The 27,915-nt window shown below is 37.9% G+C and overlaps 1 protein-coding gene and 2 pseudogenes across 1 annotated transcript; all 3 read left to right on the plus strand.

Annotated features, from left to right (window-relative positions):
* The first annotated feature begins 1,850 nt into the window (after nt 1-1,850).
* On the plus strand, nt 1,851-2,768 carry LOC102281763 (putative olfactory receptor 4A4). The gene has a single exon (XM_005888749.1). The coding sequence runs from the start codon at nt 1,851-1,853 to the stop codon at nt 2,766-2,768; it is 918 nt and encodes a 305-aa protein (XP_005888811.1).
* A 3,471-nt stretch (nt 2,769-6,239) lies between these two features.
* On the plus strand, nt 6,240-7,162 carry LOC106701444 (olfactory receptor 4C3D-like; annotated as a pseudogene).
* A 13,931-nt stretch (nt 7,163-21,093) lies between these two features.
* Nucleotides 21,094-22,018, plus strand: LOC138986850 (olfactory receptor 4C13-like; annotated as a pseudogene).
* Nucleotides 22,019-27,915: the final 5,897 nt, after the last annotated feature.

Below are 27,915 nucleotides of genomic sequence, written 5' to 3' on the forward strand. Positions count from 1 at the left end.
CCCAATTAATTTAATTAGACAAGACTTATCCTTGGAGATGCACTAGTTGAATAACTCAATAATATGTGCCCTATTTCAAATGTAGATAAGGTATTTATAGGCTTTTTTCCTCACCTCACATGACAGACTTTTGAGAATTTAAATAGTGGGCTCAAATCATAACGATGTATGTATTATGAAATTATTCTCCATTCTTCAGAAAACCCAAAGTTCAACAATGAAGAGAGTACTTTAAAATTGATTAAGAATTGATATGCTATTCAGATTATTTCACTATTTCACTTTGATTGGTATAAAATATTGTACAGCAGAATTTTTATTTAAACTATTTGTAAATCATTTCTAGTTTTCTCTCTAATAAAAATGTTGATTTCACATTTGTTGGTGTTTGGCACAAATTCTGCCAAGAGCAAATATTTTGGGTCTCTGTTCAACAATCAAGTACTTTGGGTAACAGGACATTCACCATCATTTTGAAGAGCCAAGCACTGTGAAAGGTAATCTTTTTCTGAATGACTGAGATGAGTTGATTTCTTGCAAACATGGAAAGAATTGACCACATGAAAACAGTACAAGGTAGAGTGATGATGCATGAATGTGGCTTTTTGTGTTCACAGAGTTGGCATCAGTTATGACAAAAAGGAGAAAATATCAGAGCTCAGAACAGGGATCGAATGGCTGTCTTCTTATGCAGGTAACCCAATGACTGTTTGTATACAAGGTCTGCACTAGGTTTTCTATTTTCAAGAATATATTGGTGTTGTGAGAATTTAGACTAGTAAGAGTTTTATTTGGTGATTTTCATAATAAGTCATGTTAGAAATTTAGTTTAGTTGTGATTACTAAAATATGTGACAATCAATTCTGTTTTGTAATATTCTTTTTTAAATATTTTCACTTTCTAATGTTCTGGACTAAATTTCTTTCTCTAACATGAAGTTTTCTTAGAAATTAAATTCAAGTGTAACTATTTGAGGATATCTTCATGAAAAGATATCTGTAAACCTGATGATGGTTCAATTACTATGTTCCTCATTGTTTGTTAAACTGCTTAAAAGATGATGTAGCATCTGTAGACCTTGATTCAGTGGCATTTCAAAACTCAAGATAATACTGCAGCCAGCAAGATATTACTTCAAATCCTACTTTTCTGTTCACAAGTAAGTTTCAGAATTCCTTTATGTTTGTTGGCCACTTAGATGCATTATTCCTTTAAATATATGTTTACATTTTTATTTACACTTTTACTTGCAAACTGCTTAGAGATAATTATGTTTTATTTATTAAATATATGTTTATTCCATACAATGTGAATCTTTTTCCAGTTTATTTTGTCAGTTGGTGCTACTGTATCTTTTCCTAAATCCTTAAAAGAAATCTGAAATTCTCAAATGTATATATCTGAAATTCCAATGATTGGCTAAGATTCGTCCTCTGCTAGAATTGAGGAAATCATCTCCCTAATAAATAGAAGCAATTTTTTAAATTGCTTTACTTTTTTATTAAAACTTTAATCAACATTTATTTTTTATATAACATATTAATTAAATGTATAATTTTATCAACTTCCAAATGGAAGGAGATTGTAGCAACTCATTTACTTAATAATGTGTTCTTTTCTCACATATGTATTTTAATTACTTGCTGCTCTTTAAGATTTTTGAGGTGCAGGGCAATGTATTACTCAGCATTCTATTACAATATCTGGAAGTATTGAATCATAATAAACTATAATCCTCATTGAGTGAATATATGAGTAAACTATCTTAAGACTTCAGGATTCACTAATAACAATTATATTTACAGGTAATTTTGACCTGAACTCTGAAATAATACAGGCAGAAGCACCTATGGAACAAAGGAACAATGTAACTGAATTTGTCCTTTTGGGGCTCACTCAAAGCATCCAGGGCCAGAAAATATTATTTGTCATGTTCTTGTTCATCTATATTGTGACCATGGTGGGCAACTTACTTATTGTCCTGACTGTGGTGGTCAGTTCAATCCTGGATACCCCTATGTACTTCTTTCTTGGCTGCTTATCATTTATGGATGCTATTTATTCTACTACAGTCACACCAAATATGATTATAGACTTGGTGTATGGAAGGAAAACCATTTCCTTCCAAGCTTGCATGACCCAGCTTTTTATATGGCACTTTTTTGGCGGTGCTGATATATTCCTCCTGGTGGTCATGGCCTACGACCGCTATGTTGCCATCTGCAAACCCTTGCATTATTTGACCATCATGAATAAGAGAGTGTGTGTTCTGTTGCTGTTGTTGACCTGGATTGGTGGGTTTTTACATGGTATATTTCATCCTCTCTTTGTCTACAATCTTCCCTTCTGTGGCCCCAATATCATTGACCACTTTATGTGTGACATGTACCCCTTGTTAAAACTTGCTTGCACTGACACCCAGGTTACTGTCATTACAGTGCTTACCAATGATGGGGCAATATGTGTGATCATCTTTTCTCTCTTACTCATCTCCTATGGGGTCATTCTGTGCTCCCTGAAGAATCATGGTCAGGTAGGGAGGCGCAAAGCCTTGTCCACCTGTGGCTCCCATATTACTGTGGTGGTCCTCTTCTTTGTGCCCTGCATTTTTATGTATATGAGACCTCCTTCTACCTTGTCCGTTGATAAATCCTTGACTCTGTTTTACAGCATTATCACCCCTATGTTGAACCCACTCATCTATACTCTGAGAAACGGTGAGATGAAAAATGCCATGAAAAAGCTGTGGACCACAAAAAGAAAATGATACATCAGGAAAATGTATCACCTATTTTCAATAAATAATTGCTTTTAACAGGAAAGTCTTGTGTGATTATTTAGGTGGCTCAGACGGTAAAGTGTCTGCCTAGAGTGCAGGAGACCCGGGTTCAATCCCTGGGTCGGGAAGATCTCCTGGAAAAGGGAATGGCAACCCACTCCAGTATTCTTGCCCCCACCCAAAAAAAGGGGGCTCAAAGAAATATTAAATTACTACTCAGGGTTAATGCCTTGGCCATGATGAAATCATTTATTATGTGAACACTTCCAATGATCAAAATACACTTTTAAGGATTTTCATAATTTCCTAGTTCAAAGTATATACTTTGTTTCAAATACATTTTTAAGATTGTCACATTTTCTTATGAAAACATGTACAGTTTAGAGGTGTAAAGTATCTCTATAAGACTATATAAATTTATGTGTTATATATGAATTAAGGTATAGTTTATACTGTAGATTTATTTTAGTTGGTGTAAGGTTTTCTCAAGTTTCTCTCAAATAATATAATCTTTTTAATAGGATTCTTTACATTTTTTCAGAAAAATAATAGCAATATGGCATTGAAATTTTGTTAACTCCTCTGCACACAAAGACAGCCTATTGCCGAGGTCCAGTCCCAGCTGATCCAGGGAGTTTGAAGCGGGGACGGCGTTGGCGAGGATCAAGATACAATAGCTCCAATTAGATATTAATTAGAGATGTAAAGAGTAACAGAATGAGGATAGCTCAGTAGGAAAATTCAGTGGAGAAAAGAAGCTGAGTAGCTTGGTTTATGCAGGAAACCAATAAAACTTCAAGATAAGAAGCTTGCACCACTTACATAGGCTGCAGGCGTCCTTCTGTTCTCCCGAAGGAGAGGAGACACTGAGGCCTCCCCGGTGGGGTCTTAGAAGCCCAGGCATAATTAGTAAGCATGGCGGGCTCTGCACTCCAGATGGAAACTTCAGCCAGAGTTTGAGAGAGAGAGCCACATGGGGAGACCAGTATTTCGAGAAACTGATCCCAATTCTTTATTTTCCATGGTCTACTTTTATGCACTGAGATATTATGCAAAAGTCATGTGGGGTCAGCAGTCCTGACTTTTATCAAAGTCAGGTGCTTCATACAAATGTATACAGAGGTCTTAGGGGTGTTACATCATCTTCTGGCCAGGGGGCCTGCTGACAATTTATGACCCTCTCCTTGTGACAGCGGTCAGTCAACCAGGACACTTATTTCTCCAGGGGTGATTATTCTTAAAACAGACTCCACCTTCCAAAGGTACCAGATAAAGTTACATTCCTATAGGGTGAGGGTGTAGTGGGTTTTAATTAAGGAAAGAATTTACTTAGCCTAAGGTCTAACGTGATTTATATCAAAGGTTAATACTTATTTCTTCTATATATTCATTAATGTGTGTAAGGGCAGGGGATGTGGAGACTTAGCAGCGAACATTGGCTCAACAAATGAAAAACTCTTCACCAATACAATTTCTAATCAGCCCATTATACTTATACTAATAGTTTTCTAACTTCTCTAAAGAATCTGTTTTTAGAAGGTGTAAAGCATCTCGTGCCTCTCACGGTTGGGAGGCTGTGAGCAATCACATGTGGCCAGACAAGCCTGTCAGGCAGGCTAGAGAACCTTCAGAGGAGTTTGTAGGTTGAAACACTCTTGTCACACCCAGGAGTTTTTATTAACTGGAGCTCTAAGTTAACTCCTTCTCTGAAAGAGGTGGTGGGGGACAGCCCCCTGTGAAGTCAGAGGTGTAGGTGAGAGCACAAAGTAGTAAAGTAGGCAGGCTCTGGTTATGGGGGTAGATGCTTGATAATTTCCAGGGGGACTCCTGAGGCTCGATCCCGTCTTTGCGTATGTCGAGCCTCCTTCCTCATGACCTTTGCCACGGGTGGAGGTCCTCCCGCCAGCTCCCCACAGCCTATATTAATTTTGAAGTATCTATCTTAGTTTTATAGTTACAATGTACCTTGCATATATTATTTTTTGATATTGCTTGGCATGTTAACACTGAAGTAGAATGGTGATTCAGAGTTATAAGTATTAAATGTAAGGAAGCCAGATTTATAAAAATAAATCAACAAAATATAAATGCAGAAATATAACCAAATCTTAATCATACTCCTAATTTAATAATGATGATCCTGTGAAAGTGCTGCACTCAATAAGCCATGAATTAACTTGTAATAAGTATTCATCAGTATGCAACAGATTTGATATACTTGTGTTACTCTGTGTATATATGTATATTTGTATAGTGCATTATCTATCTCTTTATCTTACCTGGCAAGCTATTTCAGTTAGTTTTCCACATTGAAATTTTCATTTTAAAACTTTGAAAATAAGGATTTATTTTCCCTAACAGATTCTTATGTATTGAACACCTATGCAAGAGTTTTTTATCCATGTCTACTGAATCTGTAATTTACTTTATATTTTTACAACAATATAACAATGTTAAATTGTATGTGGATAAAAGTTTTAAAGGATAAAACATCAATTAATAAATGCCATAATCATCTTCAAAGTAAAATGACTCAGTAAGATTCTCTTTCTTAGAGGCAAGAATATTTTCACATTAACCCCAGAAAGAGTATCAGAAATTATTAAATTGGAATGCAGCTTCCTTTCAAAAGCTTGTTTCTCATCAAGTAATGATAAACATAGCAGGAGAATGAGAATACTTAAATTTCTCCTAAGTTTATGGTTAGGACAAGCAGTTGTATACTTATCCATGGAAAATGGCAATTCACCAAGCATTTAGTCATCATCTAATAGGTTTCAAGAACTACAGATATTATGCCAGGTACTATGATAAGTGAGGAAACACAATTGAATGCTATATGTGTTCTGATAAGTACCAGAGAGGATGAGTTGCCAAAGACTTTTATATATGTGTATGTATGTATGTATATATATAATCCTTAAAATGCCTGCTTATGATAGATATTTATTGATGATGTCTTTCCACAGTAAGAGCAGAGGGTTCAGATGCAAATTCTAATAGAAGAGGGAATAACTCTTACATCTGAGGGGTAACTCTAGGCTTACAGGATAAATCTGAGAGTTGCAATTTGTAAATTGACTAAAAGGAAGGCTCAGAAGTACAGAGCACTAAGATGACTTATCAGATTCACGTGGAATTGGAGCCAGGAGAAAAATCCAGATCCCATGTAGATAGCCCAATGTTTTCTTGGTAAATTAAAAGTTAACCAATAGATGTTTACAGGTGAGAGAGACTAGATGTCTGAAGAGGTAGAAAGCATCATGGAGGAAGAATTAAAAAAAAAAAAAAACACATTAAAACAACTACAGGGCAAAAGTACCAAGGACATGCTACACAGTCATTGTAACTGCTCTGTTTTTGTTCTAAGACATTCAGACAATAACTCTTTCCTCATTAACAAGTATCATTCTTTATCTTTGTAGGCAATTCAGGCCCCAGGAAGGTGGGAGTTCGTAAATGAATCTCATGGCTCCCAACAATGTGACTGAATTTGTTCTCTTGGGACTCATGCAGAATCCACACTTGAAGAAAATACTCTTCATTGTCTTTTTGTTCATGTTCCTTTTCACTGTGCTGGCCAACCTGTTCATTATCATCACCATCTCCCTCAGTCCCACACTTTCTGATCCCATGTACTTCTTTCTCACTCACTTGTCCTTCATAGACGGCATCTTCACCTCTGTCACCACCCCCAAAATGATCACTGACTTGCTGCACCAGAGGAGAACCATCTCCTGGGCTGGCTGCCTGCTCAACTCTTTCTGAAGCACTTCCTGGGAGCATCACAGGTCATCGTCCTCACTGTCATGGCCTATGACCACTACGTGGCCATCTGCAAGCCTCCGCACTACATGGCCATCATGCGACAGGGCCTCTGCCAGCTCCTGGTGGTGGTGGCCTGGATTGGGGTGTTTCTGCATGCCACCGTGCAGATGTTATTTACTGTGGACTTGACCTTCTGTGGCCCCAATATCATTAACCACTTCATGTGTGATTTCTTTTCACTGTTGGAAATTGCCTGCAGCAACACTTCTAGGCTGGGAATGGTAGTGGCCACTAACAGTGGCGGCATGTGCTGACTTATGTTTTTAATGCTGCTCATCTCCTACATAGTCATCCTGAGCTCCCTGAAATCCCAAGGTTCTGAAGGATGGTGCAACACCCTCTGTACATGTGGCTCCCACTTTACAGTAGTGGTGCTCTATTTTATCCCTTGTATTTTCACCTATACCTGTCTGGTGATCAGTTACCCTGAAGACAAGTTGGTGAGTGTGTTTTTTGCAATCCTCACTCCCATGTTAAATCCGATCATTTACACAGTGAGAAACACAGAGGTGAAAAATGCTGTGAGGAGTTTGTTGAAGAGGAGAGTAATGTAGCTGTTCATGATGCCAATTAGAGGATGATTTATATGCATTGATAACCTTGAGCCTATTGTAAATTATTATAGAAACTAAAACACTTAGCAGAATATTGACAGAAAAAAAAAGGCTCTGAAACTAATATATGTTGATAATTTAGTATTGGCTAGACACATCTTCAGAGAAGGAAATGGCACCCCACTCCAGTACTCTTGCCTGGAAAATCCCATGGATGGAGGAGCCTGGTAGGTTGCAGTCCATGGGGTTGCTAAAAGTAGGACGCAACTGAGTGACTTCACTTTCACTTTTCACTTTCATGCATTGGAGAAGGAAATGGCAACCCACTCCACTGTTCTTGCCTGGAGATCCCAAGGATGGCAGAGCCCAGTGGGCTGCCATCTATGGGGTCGCACAGAGTTGGACATGACTGAAGCAACTTAGCAGCAGCAGCAGCAACAGCATTTGTTGGTTATTGAATATGGGTAGGCATTTTGGTAATTTTAATGGTTTTTGATAATGTCTCTATGTTTATGACAATGGAAAGAACAACTGTAAACCCTTTAGTTTGATATTTGTAGAGTAAGTTTTCCTCCGGATTCTTACGGTTATTTTTTTCATATTTTTTCATGTATGTTACTTTGATGAAGTTTTTATAGGACCTTGATCTCAGAACTTTTCCTTTTGCTTTAGCCTGTTGTAAATCAAACAAGGAATAGAAATTCTTAGGTAGATACATGGGAAAGGGACAGTTGAGTGAAGGAATAACAACCAGTATTTTTTTCTGCACTATGAATATGCCAAAAGCAAAATGAGTGACACCAACAAAAGGAAGAAAGAATAATTCACAATGTAATTTTCTTCCTAAGAGAAAAAAAAAGCAAACATTTTCAAATTACTCAATTTTGTCTCTTTTCCAAAATGTCTCCATAGCTCACAATTTCCTTAAGTACAGGAGAAATTTTTCCATTCCTCAATACCAAGTTTGAGGAATCATTTGGAACAACAGTAAAAATATTCTACAAATCTCAGAAGAAAGTCACATGATTAGTATGCAATGATATTGCCCTATATGTATGATACATGTATTCATATTTTAAGAACCCCTTTTTTATCTGTCAGGCAATCTTTTCAGTTGATTTATCCACATACTAAACTGATACTAAAGTGATACCAGTATCATTATCCCCATTTTACAGAGAAACAATTTGAAGCCAAGAGAGGTTTACTAATTTATTTGCCTCAGATCTGAGGAACTGTTATACTAGAATAAAGTTACATTACAAACTTCCAGCCTATGGGTAATTCATGTTGATGTATGACAGAAATCAGATTAATATTGTAAAGCAAGAGCCATGTCTCACATATAGCAATGTATTTTAGCAGTAGAAGTTTATTCCTTTATTGAAAGTTGAAGTTATGTCATTTCAGTTTTACAAAAGAACACCATTAGTATGTTAAAGGTAACCTGTAATGGAAAAGGATCTCAAATAGAATCCATTCAGTTCAGTTCAGTAGCTCAGTCGTGTCTGACTCTCTGTGACCCCATGGACTGCAGCACTCCTGGCCTCCCTGTCCATCATCAACTCCCAGAGTTTACTCAAACTCATGTCCAGTGAGTCGGTGATGCCATCCAACCATCTCATCCACTGTCATCCCTTTCTCTTTCAGCCCTCAATCTTTTCCAGCATCAGAGTCTTTTTAAATGAGTCAGCTCTTTGCATCAGTTGGCCTAAGTATTGGAGCTTCAGTATCAGTCCTTCCAGTGAACACCCAAGACTGATTTCCCTTTGGATGGACTAGTTGGATCTCCTTGCAGTCCAAGGGATTCTCAAGAGTCTTCTCCAACACCACAGGTCAAAAGATAAATTCTTCGGTGCTCAGCTTTCTTTATAGTCCAACTCTCACATCCATACATGACCACTGGAAAAATCATAGCCTTGAATAGATCAACCTTTGTTGGCAAAGAAATATCTCTGCTTTTGAATATGCTGTCTAAGTTGGTCATAACTTGCCTTCCAAGGAGTAAGCGTCTTTTAATTTCATGGCTGCAGTCACCATCTGCATTGATTTCGGAGTCCAAAAAAATAAAGACTGACACTGTTTCCACTGTTTCCTCATCAATTTGCCATGAAGTGATGGGGCCGGATGCCACGATCTTAGTTTTCTGAATGTTGAGCTTTAAGCCAACATTTTCACTCTCCTCTTTCACTTTCATCAAGAGGCTCTTTAGCTCTTCTTTACGTTCTGCCATAGGGTGGTGTCATCTGCATATCTGAGGTTATGGATATTTCCCCCAGTAATCTTGATTCCAGCTTCTGCTTCTTCCAGCTCAGCGTTTCTCATGATGTACTCTGCGTATAAGTTAAATAAGCAGGGTGACAATATACAACCTGGATGTACTCGTTTTCCTATTTGGAACAAGTCTGTTACTCCATGTCCAGTTCTAACTGTTGCTTCCTGACCTTCATACAAATTTCTCAAGAGGCATATCAGGTGGTCTGGTATTCCCATCTCTTTCCAGAATTTATTGTGATCCACACAGTCAAAGGCGTTGGCATAGTCAATAAAGCAAAAGTAGATGTTTTTCTGGAACTCTCTTGGTTTTTCGATGATCCAGTGGATGTTGGCAATTTGATCTCTGGTTCCACTGCCTTTTCTAAATTCAGCTTGAACATCTGGAAATTCATGGTTCACATATTGCTGAAGCCTGCTTAGAGAATTTTGAGCATTACTTTGCTAGTGTGTGAGATGAGTGCAATTGTGCATTAGTTCGAGCATTCTTTGGCATTGCCTTTCTTTGGGATTGGAAGGAAAACTGACCTTTTCCAGTCCTGTGGCCACTGCTGAGTTTTCCAAAATGCTGGCATGTTGAGTGCAGCACTTTGACAGCATCATCTTTTAGGAATTGAAGTAGCTCAACTGGAATTCCGACACCTCCACTAGCTTTGTTCATAGTGATGCTTCCTAACGCCCACTTGACTTCACGTTCCAGGATGTCTGGCTTTAGGTGAGTGATCACACCCTCATGATTATCTGGGTCGTGAAGATCTTTTTTTGTACAGTTCTTCTGTATATTCTTGCCACCTCCTCTTAATATCTTCTGCTTCTGTTAATCCCATAATATTTCTGTCCTTTTTGAGCCCATTTTTGCATGAAATGTTCCCTTGGTATCTCTAAGTTTTGGAAGAGATCTCTAGTCTTTCCCATTCTACTATTTTCCTCTATTTCTTTGCACTGATCTCTGAGGAAGGCTTTCTTATCTCTCCTTGTTATTCTTTGGAACTCTGCATTCAAATGGGTATATCTTTCCTTTTCTCCTTTGCTTTTCATTTCTCTTCTTTTCACAGCTATTTTTTAAGGCCTCTTCAGACAGCCATTTTGCTTTTTTTGCATTTCTTTTTATTTGGGATGGTCTTGATCCCTGTCTCCTGTATAATGTCGTGAACCTCCATCCGTAGTTCATCAGGCACTCTGTCTATCAGATATAGTCCCTTAAATCTATCTCTCACTTCCACTGTGTAATCACAAGGGATTTGATTTAGATCATACCTGAATGGTCTAGTGGTTTTCCCTACTTTATTCCATTTAAGTCTGAATTTGGCAATAAAGAGTTCATGATCTCCTCATGAGCCACAGTAGAATATATGTACACACACACACACACACACACACACACACACACAATCAAATCACTTTGCTCTGCATCTGAACACTAACAATGTGTTGCAAATTAACTAATTTCCAATAAAAGAAAATTTAAAAAATACTTTAAAAAAACTAACAAATCTTAGTAAGATGGATTTCTTTTTGGGGGGAAAACAAAGTCCACTTTGGATTATTATTATTTTTTTTTAATAAGTGAAACAATTACCAGTGTTGGTCTTCATAAAAGTCAGGTGGCTAAGGTAAACTTTAAGAAAGTGGGAGAAACCCATAATGTTTCTGAAAAGTCATTCTACATTATTAATAAGTAAGTGTTATTCACTCAGTCATGTCCCATTCTTTGCAACCCCATGGAGTGTATCCCACCAGGTTCCTTTGTCTTTGGAATTCTCTAGGCAAGAATACTAGCATGTGTAGTCATTGTTTTCTCCAGGGGATCTTCCTGGCTCAGGGATTGAACCCAGGTCTCTTGAATATCAGGCAGATTCTTTACCATCTGAGCCAAGTGGACCATAAAGAAGGCTGAGTGTGAAAGAATTGATGCTTTCAATTTTTGGTGCTGGATAACCAGCAAATTTGGAAAACTCAGCAGTGGCCACAGGACTGGAAAAGGTCAGTTTTCATTCCAATCCCAAAGAAAGGCAATGCCAAAGAATGCTCAAACTACTGCACAATTGGACTCATCTCACATGATAGTAAAGTAATGCTCAAAATTATCCAAGTCAGGCTTCAGCAATGCATGAACCATAAACTTCCAGATGTTCAAGCTGGTTTTAGAAAAGGCAGAGGAACCAGAGACCAAATTGCCAACATCTGCTGGATCATCAAAAAACCAAGAGAGCTTCAGAAAAACATCTATTTCTGCTCTATTGACTATACCAAAGCCTTTGACTGTGTGAAACACAATAAACTATGGAAAATTCTGAAAGAGATGGGAATACCAGACCACCTGACCTACCTCTTGAGAAACCTATATGCAGGTCAGGAAACAACAGTTAGAACTGGACATGGAATAACAAACTGGTTCCAAATAGAAAAAGGAGTATGCCAAGGCTGTATATTGTCACCCTGCTTATTTAACTTACATGCAGGGTACATCATGAGAAACGCTGGGCTGGAAGAATCAGAAGCTGGAATCAAGATTGCTGGGTGAAATATCAATAACCTCAGATATGCAGATGACAACACCCTTATGGCAGAAAGTGAAGAGGAACTAAAAAGCCTTTTGATGAAGGTAAAAGAGGAGAGTGAAAAAGTTGGCTTCAAGCTCAACATTCAGAAAACGAAGATCATGGCATCTGGTCCCATCACTTCATGGGAAATAGATGGGGTAACAATGGAAGCAGTGTCAGACTTTATTTTATTTTTTTTTGGGGGGGGGGTGCTCCAGAATCACTGCAGATGGTGACTGAAGCCTTGAAATTAAAAGACACTTACTCCTTGGAAGGAAAGTTATGACCAATCTAGATAGCATATTGAAAAGCAGAGATATTACTTTACCAACAAAGGTCTGTCTAGTCAAGGCTATGGTTTTTCCAGTGGTCATGTATGGATATGAGAGTTGGGCTGTAAAGAAAGCTGAGCACCAAAGAATTGATGCTTTTGAACTGTGTTGTTGGAGAGGACTCTTGAGAGTCCCTTGGACTGCAAGGAGATCCAACCAGTCCATTCTGAAGGAGATCAGCCCTGGCATTTCTTTGGAAGGAATGATGCTAAAGCTGAAACTCCAGTACTTTGGCCACCTCATGCGAAGAGTTGACTCATTGGAAAAGACTCTGATGCTGGGCGGGGGGGAGGGGTGATTGGAGGCAGGAGAAGAAGGGGACGACAGAGGATGAGATGGCTGGATGGCATCACTGACTCGATGGACATGAGTCTGAGTGAACTCCAGGAGTTGATGATGGACAAGGAGGCCTGGCATGCTACGATTCATGGGGTCTCAAAGAGTCAGACACGACTGTGTGATTGAGCTGAACTGAACTGAACTCAACACTCTTGAGATCCCCTTGGACAGCAAGAAGAGCAAACAAGTCAATGCTAAAGGAAATCGACCCTGAATATTCATTGAAAGGACTGATCCTGAAGCTGAAGCTCCAGTACTTTTGCCATTTGATATGAAGAGTCAATTCATTGGAAAAGACATTGATGCGGGGGAAGATTGAGGGTAGGAAGAAAAAGGTGTGACAGAGAATAATGTGGTTGGATGGCATGGTTGGCTCAATGGACATGAGTTTGATCAAACTCCAGGAGATAGTGAAGGACAGGGAAGCCTGGCATACTTCAGTCCATGGGGTCACAGAGTCGGACATGACTTAGTGACTGAGAAAACCACAACTCTTTTAATAATGTTCATGGGGTTCTCAAGCAAGGATACTGAAGTTCTTTGCCATCCCTTTTCAGTGGACCACGTTTGTCAGAACTCTCCACCATGACCTGTCCATCTTTGATAGTCCTGCATGGCATGGCTCATAGCTTCACTGAGTTGCACAAGCCTGTGATCTATGTGATCATTTTGTTAACGTTCTGTGACTGTGGTTTTCATTCTGGAGGCTGTGAAATTATAGTTATTACTTCTTCTGTCTGCCCTCTGATGGATGAGTATAAGAGGATTGTGCAGGCTTCCTTAAGGGAGGGATTGGCTGTGGGGAAAACTTGATCTTGCTCTGGTGGGCAGGACCGTGCTCAGTAAGTCTTTAAATAACTGACTGTTGGTGAATGGGGTTGAAGCTCCAATACTTTGGCCACCTGGGGTGAAAAGCCAACTCATTGGAAAAGACCCTGACACTGGGATATATTGAAGGCAAGAGGAGAATGGGGCAGCGGAGGATGAGGTGGTTAGATAGCATTACTGACTCCATGAGTTTGAGCAAACTCCAGGAGATAGTGAAGGACAGGGAGGCCTGGCTTTTTGCAGTCCATGGGGTCACAAAAAACCAGATACTAGTTAGTGACTGAATAAAAACAACAGCAAACCTTTTTATAGTTTCAAACTCTTTCTTTTCAGTTGAGTCAAAAGAAGTATTGCATATCTTTTTACAATAACATAGTTCTCAGGCAGAGCACTAAATAAGCTTCAGTCAACTCCTCCCACACAAATAACCAACAAAGACCTACTGTACAGCAAAGGGAACACTGGTCAATGTAAGGTAACAACCTAAATGGATAAAGAATCTGAAAAAATAATAGATACATGTATATGTATAATTGAATCACTTTGCTGAACACCTGGAACTTTTACAATATTATTGATCAACTGTTCTCCAAAATGGGTTTCCAAAGTGGCTCAGTGTAAAGAATCTGCCTGCCAATGTGGGAGATACAGGTTCTATCCTTGAGTTGAGAAGATCCCCTGGAATAGGAAATGGCAACTCGCTCCAGGATTCTTGCCTGAAGAATCCCAAGGACAGAGGAACCTGCTGGGCTACAGTCCATGGGGTTGCAAAGAGACAAACATGATTGAGCAACTGAGCATAATAGCAGTAGGATTTCCTGGTATAGCTCCAAGAACTCCACTTTTGAATAATTCTTTACACAAAAACCTTCACTGATTTAGACCTAACTACACTCTCTTCTTTTTATGCTACTCTAGGGTTTGAGGAGCTAGACTAGAGACGTGTAGGGATTCAAAAACAATCTCTCTAACCAGACCGTAACTATTTAAATAGAGGCTGGATGACCACTCAATGGATTATTCTGAATGGATTTCAATCTTTTATGAGCTTTAGGAGTGATGATTTTGTCCATACATGCTAATTCTCTGATCTGACTCTACTTTTCATTCCAGAGTTGAAAGACAAGTTCAAGATATTTTAAAGATGGCACTTCAGCAAAATCCTTATCACATGGAGTTCTTTCAGATCAGATCAGACCAGTTCAGATCAGTCACTCAGTCGTGTCTGACTCTTTGCCACCCCATGAATCACAGCAGGCCAGGCCTCCCTGTCCATCAGCAACCCCCGAAGTTCACTGAGACTCACGTCCATCGAGTCAGTGATGTCATCCAGCCATCTGTCGTCCACTTCTCCTCTTGTCCCCAATCCCTCCCAGCATCAGAGTCTTTTCCAATGAGTCAACTCTTCGCATGAGGTGGCCAAAGTACTGGAGTTTCAGCTTTAGCATCATTCCTTCCAAAGAAATGCCAGGGCTGATCTCCTTCAGAATGGACTGGTTGGATCTCCTTGCAGTCCAAGGGACTCTCAAGAGTCTTCTCCAACACCACAGTTCAAAAGCATCAATTCTTTGGCTCTCAGCCTTCTTCACAGTTCAACTCTCATATCCATACATGACCACAGGAAAAACCATAGCCTTGACTAGACGGACTTTTGTTGGCAAAGTAATGTCTCTGCTTTTCAATATGCTATCTAGGTTGGTCATAACTTTCCTTCCAAGGAGTAAGTGTCTTTAAATTTCATGGCTGCAGTCACCATCTGCAGTGATTTTGGAGCCCAGAAAAATAAAGTCTGACACTGTTTCCACTGTTTCCCCATGTATTTCCCATGAAGTGATGGGACCGGATGCCATGATCTTCAGTTTTCTTAATGTTGAGCTTTAAGCCATATTTTTCACTCTCCACTTTCACTTTCTTCAAGAGGCTTTTTAGTTCCTCTTCACTTTCTGCCATAAGGGTGTTGTCATCTGCATATCTGAGGTTATTGATATTCCTCTTGGCAATCTTGATTCCAGCTTGTGCTTCTTCCAGTCCAGCGTTTCTCATGATGTACCCTGCATACAAGTTAAATAAACAGGGTGACAATATACAGCCTTGACGTACTCCTTTTCCTATTTGGCACCAGTCTGTTGTTCCATGTCCAGTTCTAACTGTTGCTTCCTGACCTGCATACAAATTTCTCAAGAGGAAGGTCAGGTGGTCTGGAATTCCCATCTCTTTCAGAATTTTCCACAGTTCTTTAGATAGTTTCAAATCCTCCTTCAGGCTTTTATACCTGCTATCACAAATATTATTATAGCACTGTAATATTGGAGTGTCCTTTCAAACTAGGTTTTGTCACGTGGTTTCAGTTTTATTAAACTCTTTTCTTTCATGACACATGTTGTTCACAGTGACACTTTCTCTGGAACCAATGAGAATTATGTACAATTTATTTTCTTCTTCTTAATGCAATTATATTTGAACACCGTAAGTATTACTCTACATAAGAATATTTATGAGTTTAATTGATTTAAATATATTTATAAAATAATTCCATACATCGATGTTTCTGTTTATGGATGTTTGTAGTGGGCTTACAGTTGGTGATATCAAACAGTTCATTCTGCTTTAGTTATAGAACAATAATTTAATATAAGTATTCTGGCCTGAGATTTAGTGCTCTGGTTTCTAAATTCCCCTTGGAAAATGCATTCTTATTCTTTGTCTTATATTTCTTTTGCTATGAATTGTGAATAGCATTGCTTATTTCTCTATACCATATGGATTAATACAATTAAATGTAAATGACTGAAATAGATGCTTTAATCATCTTTAGATATAATTGAATAAGGAAACTATTTTCATTAACATCTTGTTAATCTAATTCCAGAATTATCCAAAACAACTATTTTGAGAAGTACTGGTGTGAAAACTTCACCTGGTGTGAAGTTCCAATAGTATAATAGGATTCATGATTATTAGTTAATGTACATCTGAAAAAAAATATTTAAAAATTATTATTTGGATAAATGTAGATCAATCAAAACAAATTATTTTAATAAAAATTAAAATCAGATGATTGTCTACCTGAATGCTTATTTTATATAATATTAAAGCTTCATAATAAACTCAACTGTTTTCCAATACCTAATTTCACAGGTGATCAACTTTTTTTTCTCTAGTCTTAGTAGTTTGTCTACATATAGACTTCATGTAGAAGTTAAAAATTAAAGATGAGAGACATACAAGTTCTCTACTGTTCAGTTAACTTATATGAAATAATTGTGTTATTGGCAAGATCTACTAATGATGATGCAATACCTCTGAGATCCTATTAGTCATAGCTAAGAAACTTTATAGAATTCACCTCTATGCAAGACATGTGGTAGTACTTTTAAGGCGATCCAAAAGCACCACTTTTAAGTCAACAAAGATACTTTTTGTAGCTGAGCTAGTTGGAATTTTGAAATCTTACTATTTTACTTCTTTCTTGGTGTACTAACAACTGCTTGGGGCCCTGGCCAAGAACCTATGTCAAGTTCATAGGTAAGTATTTTTTTATTTTTCCCCAAGAAATCTCATAATTAGAGACTCTCAGGTATAAATGGACCTTAAAAATCTTATAATCACCACTCATCCACACTGATATGACATTTAAATCACTTTTTCAGCTTACAAAACATTAAGAAAGATAGACTCAAATAATACTATCAATTTATAAGTAAAAATATTTTGAGTCCTTATTTCTTATGACATATTTACATTAGAATAATAATACAGTTAGAATTAAATTAGAATAATTATGCAATTCAAATTTGCATCAAAATTTTTCTCCATTTATGTTACAACTCATGTATGTTTCAATGATACTGCATAAGTTTTAAAAATATCTTTTAAAACCTATATATTATAAACAGTGCTGCAGCAATGAACATTATGTATAATATCATATATGAAACGAGTCGCCAGTCCAGGTTTGATGCACGATACTGGATGCTTGGGGCTGGTGCACTGGGACAACCCAGAGGGATGGTATGTGGAGGGAGGAGGAGGAGGGTTCAGGATGGGGAACACATGTATACCTGTGGCAGATTCATTTTGATATATGGCAAAACCAATACAATATTGTAAAGTTAAATAAAATAAAATAAAACCTATATATTAATCAAAGAGACACACTATATTTTAATTATCCATTTCTCCACTGTTGAACATTCTATTTCATTCTCGTTTCCCACAGCTCTGAAAATTTGTGTAGAATATAACTGTAAACAACTATTTTTATCTGTTAAAAATATTTTCCATTAGAGTGTCTTCCTAGAAAGAGTATTGTTGAACCAAATAAAAGTCAAAAAGTTATTTTTTTGTCATTATTTCTAAACCTTATTAATAACATCTAACTCTTGCTTCTTTACTCTATAACTTTTTTTGCTCTGTTGTGGGTCTCACTTTAGAATAAGGAAATAAGGTGAAGCCATTGCACTTTGTTTCCACACAGGTATGAATTCTTCATCTTGGATAACTAAAAAATGAAGATATTCATCCATTTGTTTTTGAAAACAAAAATATATTTTCACAGAATACATTTATTATATTTATGTTTTCTCTTGTCTTTTCTTTGCAAAATTTCTGGCAAGTTTCCCATCCCATTAGTTATCCAGTAGACTGTAACCAGGAAGGATGGATGACTGACCCTATAGTAAGATGGGAGAAGGAGGCGTAGGAATCATGTAGCAGAAACACAAAGGAGTGAGAAGGTCAGCATATCATGGATGGATGAACTGCGGCTATTTGGTAATGAACCTCAGACAGCAAGTGTAATGAACAGAGAAACACCTCGTGACAGTATGTGGGAAAACGTATGTTTATATACACTGTTTTGTTCCAAGAAATATTTGTTGAACATGTGAGCTTGTAAATAGATACTCCTGAAACCTCAGTTGGTAAGGAATCTGCCTGGAATGCAGGAGACCACGGTTGATTCCTGGGTCAGGAAGGTCCGCTGGAGAAGGGATATGTTACCCACTCCAGTATTCTTGGGCTCCAGTATCCCTTGTGGCTCAGATGGTAAAGAATCTGCCTGCAATGCAGGAGACCTGTTCGATCCCTGGGTTGGGAAGATCCCTCGAGAAGGGAAAGGCTACCCGGTATTCTGGCCTGGAGCATTCCGTGGACTGCATAGGTATGGCCTAGAGAATTCAATGGACTGTATAGTCCATGGGGTTGCAAAGAGTCAGACACGACTGAACAACTTTCACTTTCACTTTTTTCCCACTTCTTAAGTAAATACTTTATACGTTTGTGTTAGCCTCTGTATACAATAATATATGTGTAGTTCTTTATCTATCTTATCTAGCAATATATTATTTCTTTTCTTCCATACATTATTTTATTTTTTTAGAACTTTGAAAATAAGGATTTCCTTTGCTTGAAAGATCCTTGTGTACTGAACACGCCTAAAAGAGCTTTTATATCCAAGTCTATAGAAGTTGTAAATTTACTGAATATGATTATATTAAATTATATCATAATAGAATTTTGAAAAATAGAAGTATCAAATAATGAACACACTATCTTGAAAATAAATTAATCCAGGAAATATTATTTCCTATAGGCAATTAAAATTTTCATACTAACATGATACAATGTGTCAGAAACTAAATTTCAGGAGTTCACCTTCCTTTCAAATGTTTATTTCTGTTTCTTATCAGTTCATTTCAGTTCAGGTGCTCAATCATGTCTGATTCTTTGCAACCCCATGAACTGCAGCACGCCAGGCCTCCCTGTCCATCACTATCTCCCGGAGTTTACCCAAACTCATGTCCATTGAGTCAGTGATGCCATCCGACCAACTCATCCTCTGTCGTCCCCTTCTCCTCCTGCCTCAATCTTTCCCAGCATCAGTCTTTTCCAATGAGTCAGCTCTTCACGTAATGTGGCCAAAGTATTGAGCTTCACCTTCAACATCAGTCCTTCCAGTGAACATCCAGGACTGATCTCCTTTAGAATGGACTGACTGGATCTCCTTGCAGTCCAAGGGACTCTCAAGAGTCTTCTCCAGCACCACAATTCAAAAGCATCAATTCTTCAGCGCTCAGCTTTCTTTTTATAGTCCAGTTCTCACATCCATACATGAATACTGGAAAAATCATATCCTTGACTAGATGGACCTTTGTTGGCAAAAAGTAATGTCGTGGCTTTTTAATATACTGTCTAGGTTGGTCATAACTTTCCTTCCAAGGAAAGTCTTTTAATTTCATGGCTGCAATCACCATCTGCAGAGATTTTGAGCCCCCAAAATAAAGTCAGCCACTGTTTCCACTGTTTCCCCATATATTTGCCTTGAAGTGATGGGACCGGATGCCATGATCTTAGTTTCTGAATATTGAGCTTTTAAGCCAACTTTTTCACTCTCCAGCAGGAAGAAAAGAACACTTGGAATCCTTCTAGGTTTATGGTCATGGGAAGCAGTCATAATTTCCCCATGCATGTTAGTCTCTCAGTCATGTCCCATTCTTTACAGCCCCATGACTATAGACCACCAGGCTCTTCTGTCCATGGGATTCTCCAGGCAAGAATACTAGAGGGGTTGTCATTTTCTCCTCTAGAGGATCCTCCTGACCCAGGATTGAACCCAGGTCTTCTGCATTTCAGGGAGATCCTTTACCAGCTAAGCCACCAAGGAAGCCCTATTTGCCTATGGTGAATGGCAACTTATCCAACACATTTGCTCATCACCTAATAGGTTTCAGACACTGAAGCCATGGTAGCAGATTCTATGGTAAGAGCCCCAAGTGGTGCTAGTGATAAAGAACCCTCCTGCCAATTCAGAAGACATAAGAGATATGGGTTCAGTCCCTGAGCTGGGAAGATCTCCTGGAGAAGGGCATGTCAACCCATTCTAGTATTCTTGCCTGGAGAATCCCATGGACAGAGGAGCCTGGCAAGCTATAGTCCATACAGTCACAAAGAGTTAGACACAACAGAAGTGACTTAGCATGCAGGGCACATGGTAAGAGCGGAAACAGTGCTGAAAACTTTTGTGTTTTGAATGGTTCCAAGCATAGTGTCATCAGTGACATATGTGTTTCCCTATGTTCCCTGCTTGCAATACATACTTGTTGATGGTATATTTCTTTCCACAGTAAGAGGTGACAGTTCAAATGTAAATTCACATGGAATAGAAAATAACTCTTATCTGTGTATAGAACTTCTCAACTTACAAGATACATCTGAGAATTATTATTTGTAAGCTGAAGGACAGAGAGAAGGGCTCATGAGGCACTGAGATGACTTTGCAGAATCGCTTTGAGCTGAAATAATAGAAGAATCTAGATTTCGTGTAGACAGAACACTGATTTCTCAATACATTACACACCAAACATTGCTCTATGGGTGTTTAACAGGTGACAGGCACTAGGTGTCTGTAGAGATGGAAATTATCTTGGAAAAAAAATTTAAAAAGGCTTGAAACAAGAACTGAGACAAAAGTGACAAGGACATGCTCCACAGTAAAATAATCATTCTTTCTTTGTTGTAAGAAATTCAGATCAAATTAATTTCGTGGTTAATGGATATCATTATTTTTAAACTTATTTGTAGATAATTCAGGACATAGGAACGTATTACTTCCTAAATGGATGTCCTCACACCTCCCAACAACGTGACTGAATTTGCTCTCTTGGGGCTCACACAGAATCCACATTTGCAGAAAATGCTGTTTATTGTTTTTTTGCTCATTTTCCTATTTACTGTGCTGGCCAACCTGCTCATTGTCATCACCATCTCCCTCAGCCCCACACTTTCAGCTCCCATGTACTTCTTTCTCATTCATTTGTCCTTCATAGATGGCATCTTCACCTCTGTCACCACCCCCAAACTGATAACTGACCTGCTGTACCAGAGGAAAACCATCTCCTGGAGTGGCTGCCTGATTCAAATCTTTCTGGAACACATAATGGGAGGTTCAGAGATCATTCTTCTCATTTCCATATCCTATGACCGCTATGTGGCCATCTTCAAGCCTCTGCACTACACGACCATCATGAGACAGGGGCTCTGCCAGCTCCTGGTGGTGGTGGCCTGGCTCGGGGCATCGTGCATGCCACCGTGCAGATTCTTTTCATTGTTAACTTGACCTTCTGTGGTCCCAACGTCATTGATCACTTCATGTGTGATTTCTTCTCACTGCTGGAACTCGCCTGCAGTGACACCTACAGGCTTGGCATCATGGTGGCAGCTAACACTGCAGGAATGTGCTTAGTGTTTTTTATCATGCTCCTCATCTCCTACACAGTCATCCTGCACTCTCTGAAATCCCACAGCTCTGAAGCACGGCACAAAGCCCTCTCTATATGTGGCTCCCATTTCACGGTAGTGGTGCTCTTTTTGGTCCCTGTATATTCACCTATATGCGTCCTGTGGTCACCTACCCTGTGGACAAATTTGTGGCTATGTTCTTTGCAATCCTCACTCCCATGTTAAATCCCATCATTTACACAGTGAGAAACACAGAGGTGAAAAATGCCATCAGGAGTTTGTTGAAGAGGAGAGTGATTTAGGCTGTTCATGCTGCCAAGAAAGTGATTGTTTATATACATTCAGAGGGTAAATGTATACATACATACATTTACCTGTTGTAAAGTGTGAAAGAAAATTAAGAAATTTTGTAGATCATTAAAAGAGAGAGAGAAAGAGAGAGAGAGAGAGAGAGAGAGAGAGAGAGAGAGAGAGAGAGAGAGAGAGATCCAGGAACTAACACTTGTTGATTTTTAATCTTGGCTAGGCATTATTTTAAGCATACTGATATGTTAATGTACACTGCCAAAGTTTCAGTGTTCATAGGTTCAAAATGGGCAATGAAAAGAACATTAAATCCACAGTTTGATGATTGTAGAGTAAGAAGTTTTTCTCCAGTCTTACTGCTGCTTTTTCAGATTATTTATATATGTTACTTTGATGAAATTGGCTTTTCCATAGGACCTTAACCTCATTTTTTTCCCCATTTTTACTTACCTGTGGTAAAGCAAACATTGGATAGAAATATTGGGTAAATGCATGGTGAAGAGGGAGTTGAATGAAGGAATAATAGCTAAATTTTCCCCTGCACTATGGATTTATCAAAAGCAAAATGAGTGTCACTGACAAAAGAAGGAAAGAATATTTTACAATCTATCTCTAATTCTCTTTTAATAGAGAAGTTAAAGCAGAAATTTTGAAATTACTCTTAATTTGCTCTCTTTTTCTTAAATATCCCTATGGCTCACATTTTTATTGAATATAAAAAAACATTTTCATTTTTTACACCAAGACTTGAGGAACCAGTAAACATCTCTTGCAAATCTCAACAGAAAAGCATATGGTCAATTTCCAAACCTGTTGCTCTGTAGATCTGATTCATATAAGTACATTATATGAACCCTTTATTATCTACCAGGTACATTCACTTCAGTTGATTTATCCACAGCCAAAACTGGTAGTTTCATTATCATTGTTCCCAATTTACAGATAAGCAAATTGAAGCCAAGACAGGTTTACTGATTTACTTGCCTCACATCACACATGCTTCTCCCGTAAATTATGTCCAGAACCTATAACTCTAGAATGAAGTTTCCTTACAAACTTTCAACCTAGGCCTTCTAACTCAATTTCTTTCAAAGGAGTTGTCTGTGGTATGTTTTTTCACATGGATAAGAAAATTATCTGTGATCTTAATGATTTACCTCTTTTGTGACGATGGTGTTAATGTGTTTGTAGCTTTGTCTCACATGTTATGGTATACTTCAGCAGTACAAGTTTATTCATTTTTTGAACGTTCAAGTTATACCACTTCACTTTTACAAAGAAACATTAGTATGGTAATGGTAATCTAAAATGGAAAATAATCTCAAATAGAATATATATATATGTATTATACATATATAGATATGTATATTTATAAATAAATTGCCTTGCTGTGCATTTGAAGCTAACCTCACATTGCAAATTAACTGTGCTTCAAAAAAAGAAATATTTAAAACCTCACCAACATTTGTATGATTATGGAGTCTTGTGTTGTTGGATTTTGTAAAACAAAAATCCCATTTTTTTAAATTAGTAAAATCAAGTACTAATGTTGTTCTTCATAAAACCAAGTGCTTAAAGTTAACTTCAGAAAACTGGGAATACCTGTAATGCTCCTCTATATACATGGTGAATACCAGGTCATCCTACATTATTAATAACTATAAACCTAAGTTTCTCTGACTACATCACAGAAACCCATTTTACTTATCACAGATGTCACTTTCTTAGACTCAATTATGAACTGGAGCTATTTATTCCATAATTTAAAAAATACACTAATGCTTGAACATGGTACTGGTGTAATGGTATTTAGTAAATTGTGCATAATTATCTCAAATTCATAGGAAACAACACTTTTTTTTCACAATGTCTAGGCCTGGAAGGTGATAGAATCAGCATTTAATCTATTAAATGGTCGTTTGAAATTTCTGGTGAGAATTAAACCTTTCAACAAATCAAGACTAAATGATATGTGGTTTATTATGAGGAGGAGATAAGAAAAGATGAGACTAAACCAAGGGCAGTGAATAGAAAAGTCTTGAGTAAATGTTTCTACTCTAAGACCAAAAGAAAGATTTGAAGATGGAAAATAAGACCAATGATTGTGTTTTAGGGGGCTATATCAGAGGCTCAATGGAGGAATGAGAAAATTAATGCTGCATGAATTAATATTTTTCAACAGAAAACTTGGAAGGTGTCAGAACTGATGAAGGATGTGTAGGCTATATGGAATCTCAGTGGGTGAAGTTTTGCTGGTTGTAAGTTTAAATCTCATTTTGAAATTCCTTTTCACTCATTCCTGATAATATCTCCTGAGGAGCAACTACTGTGTGACTACTTTTGATTCCTTAAAAATATATATATATATATATATATATATATATATATATATATATATATATATATCAGTCATAGTTATGTTTCTCCTAAAAGTTAATGAGACAGAATGTCTGGATCTGGTGTATAAGGATACTTTGTTTTAATATGGAAGTTTTATTTGGTGAAAATTTTAGGAGGCATTAAGTGAGTGAAGTGAGTTCACTATTGTTGAAAGCCAACTATGAGACATACATTTTGACAGGTTCTTTACAAACTTAAACTCTCTTATCATAGGGACAGGTATTAGTTGATCGAGTTTCACTCCATTGTATGCAAGAGGGAAATGAAACTCAATAAAGTTAAGCAAGCATATGAAGTCTCTTAGAGTTGGATTCCTGTATTCACCCCACTTCACAGAACTCCTCCTGTCATGATGTGAAAAAGTCAAAACATGGATCTGACCACTGGCCACATTGTGAAGACTGTCATTGAGGCATTACTTTCTTCCGGGGCGGTGCGGGGATTCAGTTTCACTTTATTATTCTCTCTGCTGACCTTCAATTACCAGGCTACTCTCTTGACCCTTCTCTCTTGCTGGTATTCATGCTCAGTCACTAAGGTGTGACCCCTCCAGTGTCAAGGAAAAGTCATCTGATGATCTCTTTTCTGAAGACATATTACCTTCATGGGCATCATGAAAAATGGACTCAATAAATGGAATTCAAATGTCTGAGTTTCAAAGGAAGTGCCACTTGGGTGAAAGAAACACTTAGTTGAAAACAAGCAACTCAGTCATTGAGGAGACTGACATTCTGTTTGAGCATGAGATTATCACCTTGAATAGTTAAGTAAGTACTGTGTCCATAGGGCTTCTCACATTGCTATGCCATAGTGTTAACATGTATTACTGATTAAAAAAAGGGAGGGGCCTCATGAGAAATTCACTTTCAGAAATTTTGATTATTTAGTTTATCCACACATAATTGTTCTGTTTATTCAGTGAGACAGAGAGTTATGGGACCTGCGTATACATGTTGAAGATAAAGGGTTATTTTTATGTGAAAATAAGATCCCAGAGGAATAGATGGATAATAATAATGTACAATAAGCAGAGTGACAATATACAGCCTTGACGTACTCCTTTTCCTATTTGGATGTCCAGTTCTAACTGTTGCTTCCTGACCTGCATATAGGTTTCTCAAGAGGCAGGCCAGGTGGTCTGGCATTTCCATCTCTTTCAGAATTTTCCAGTTTATTGTGGTACACACAGTCAAAGGCTTTGGCATAGTCAATAAGGCAGAAATAGACGTTTTTCTGGAACTCTCTTGCTTTTTTGATGATCCAGTGGATGTTGGCAATTTGAACTCTGGTTCCTCTGCCTTTTCTAAAACCAGCTTGAACATCTGGAACTTCATGGTTCACATATTGCTGAAGCCTGGCTTGGAGAATTTTGAGCATTACTTTACTAGCATGTGAGATGAGTGCAATTGTGCGGTAGTTTGAGCATTCTTTGGCATTGCCTTTCTTTGGGATTGGAATGAAAACTGAGCTTTTCCAGTCCTGTTGCCACTGCCAAGCTTCCCAAAATGCTGGCATGTTGAGTGCAACACTTTCACAGCATCATCTTTCAGGATTTGAAATAGCTCAACTGGAATTCCATCACCTCTGCTAACTTTGTTCGTAGTGATGCTTTCTAAGGCCCACTTGACTTCACATTCCAGGATGTCTGGCTCTAGGTGAGTGATCACATCATCGTGATTATCTGGGTCATGAAGATCTTTTTTGTACTGGAAGAATCACAAACTAGAATCAAGATTGCCGGGAGAAATATCAATAACCTCAGATATGCAGATGACACCACCCTTATGGCAGAAAGTGAAAAGGAACTCAAAAGCCTCTTGATGAAAATGAAAGTGGAGAGTGAAAAAGTTGGCTTAAAGCTCAACATTTAGAAAACGAAGATCATGGCATCTGGTCCCATCACTTCATGGCAAATAGATGGGGAAACAGTGTCAGACTTTATTTTTGGGCTCCAAAATCACTGCAGATGGTGACTACAGCCATGAAATTAAAAGACACTTACTCCTTGGAAGGAAAGTTATGACTAACCTAGATAGCATATTCAAAAGCAGAGACATTACGTTGCTAACAAAAGTCAAGGCTATCATTTTTTCAATAGTCATGTATGGATGTGAGAGTTGGACTGTGAAGAAAGCTGAGCACTGAAGAATTGATGCTTTTGAACTGTGGTGTTGGAAAAGACTCTTGAGAGTCCTTTGACTGCAAGGAGATCCAACCAGTCCATTCTAAAGGAGATCAGTCCTGGGTGTTCTTTGGAAGGAATGATGCTAAAGCTGAAACTCCAGTACTTTGGCCACCTATTCAAAGAGTTGATTCATTGGAAAAGACTGATGCTGGGAGGGATTGGGGAAGGAGTAGAAGGGGATGACATAGGATGAGATGGCTGGATGGCATCACCAACTCAATGGACATGAGTCTCAGTGAACTCCGGGAGTTGGTGATGGACAGGGAGGCCTGGCGTGCTGCAGTTCATGAAGTAGTGAAGAGTCAGACACGACTGAGAAACTGGACTGAACTGAATAATGTAAAAATATAATATTGTTAGTAACAGGTAAGATGAAAAATATTTTTAAAGAGTGTGATAAGGTAAGACTAGCTGGATATAGATCTGTGTATTTGTTTGCAGCACAGCAAGAGTTTTGGTTTTGGTCTGAGTTTAAATAACCACATTATGACCCTTTCTTTTATTTATTTATTTATTTATATTTATTTTCCCTAATGCGTATTTGAAATGTAGGCACTATCTATTACCACAAGATAAAAATAATTTCTTTTGGGGTGAACATTTCTTTCTGTTTTTTATACATAATGCATGAATACACGTAAACACATACATAGGTAGTATATTTGTGGTATTGCTATTTTAAATGAGGAGGTACTTAAGAAAACAGAATTTTGAAGAAAGGAAATTTAAGGGACAATAGTGAAAAAAAAAAAAAAACATTGAGGAATACTGTCTTAACTTATATCTAAACCTTTAGGTAAGACCGCAGATTAACTTTAGAATGCTAGCAAAGGTCATCCAAACATAGAGGTTCGAGCATCACCGGTGATGATAGTATTCAGTAAAACTGAACATCTGTCCTCAGACTTCCCAGTAGCATGTGTTCAGCTACATTAACGAAACAGCTTGAATCCATGAAGTGTGTTGTAAATGCAGGGTACTGATTTTTATTTATTTTATTTACTATTAAAGGTAGAAAAAGAATGAAGACTATAACCCCAGCATTTCTAACCTGAAAACATGTCTTTGAGAATACTAATTGCTATGCAGTGAGAAAGAATTTAGTTCTTAGTTTTATGTTTGAGGAACATTTTAAAATCCTTTTGCAACATCAACTCTCCTGAGGATAGATATGACATAATGGTATTAACCGTCTTGAGAAATGTAAAGATCACCAGATTAGGAGACAGAAATATTTAACTCTGAAAAATAGGGAAGAAAGGATGCAGGGCTGGTGCTGGCCATGTGATGGGTGGGTCCCAGGTCCAC

Source organism: Bos mutus, unplaced genomic scaffold (assembly GCF_027580195.1).
Source record: "Bos mutus isolate GX-2022 unplaced genomic scaffold, NWIPB_WYAK_1.1 CTG216, whole genome shotgun sequence".
NCBI classification, from domain to species: Eukaryota; Metazoa; Chordata; class Mammalia; order Artiodactyla; family Bovidae; genus Bos; species Bos mutus.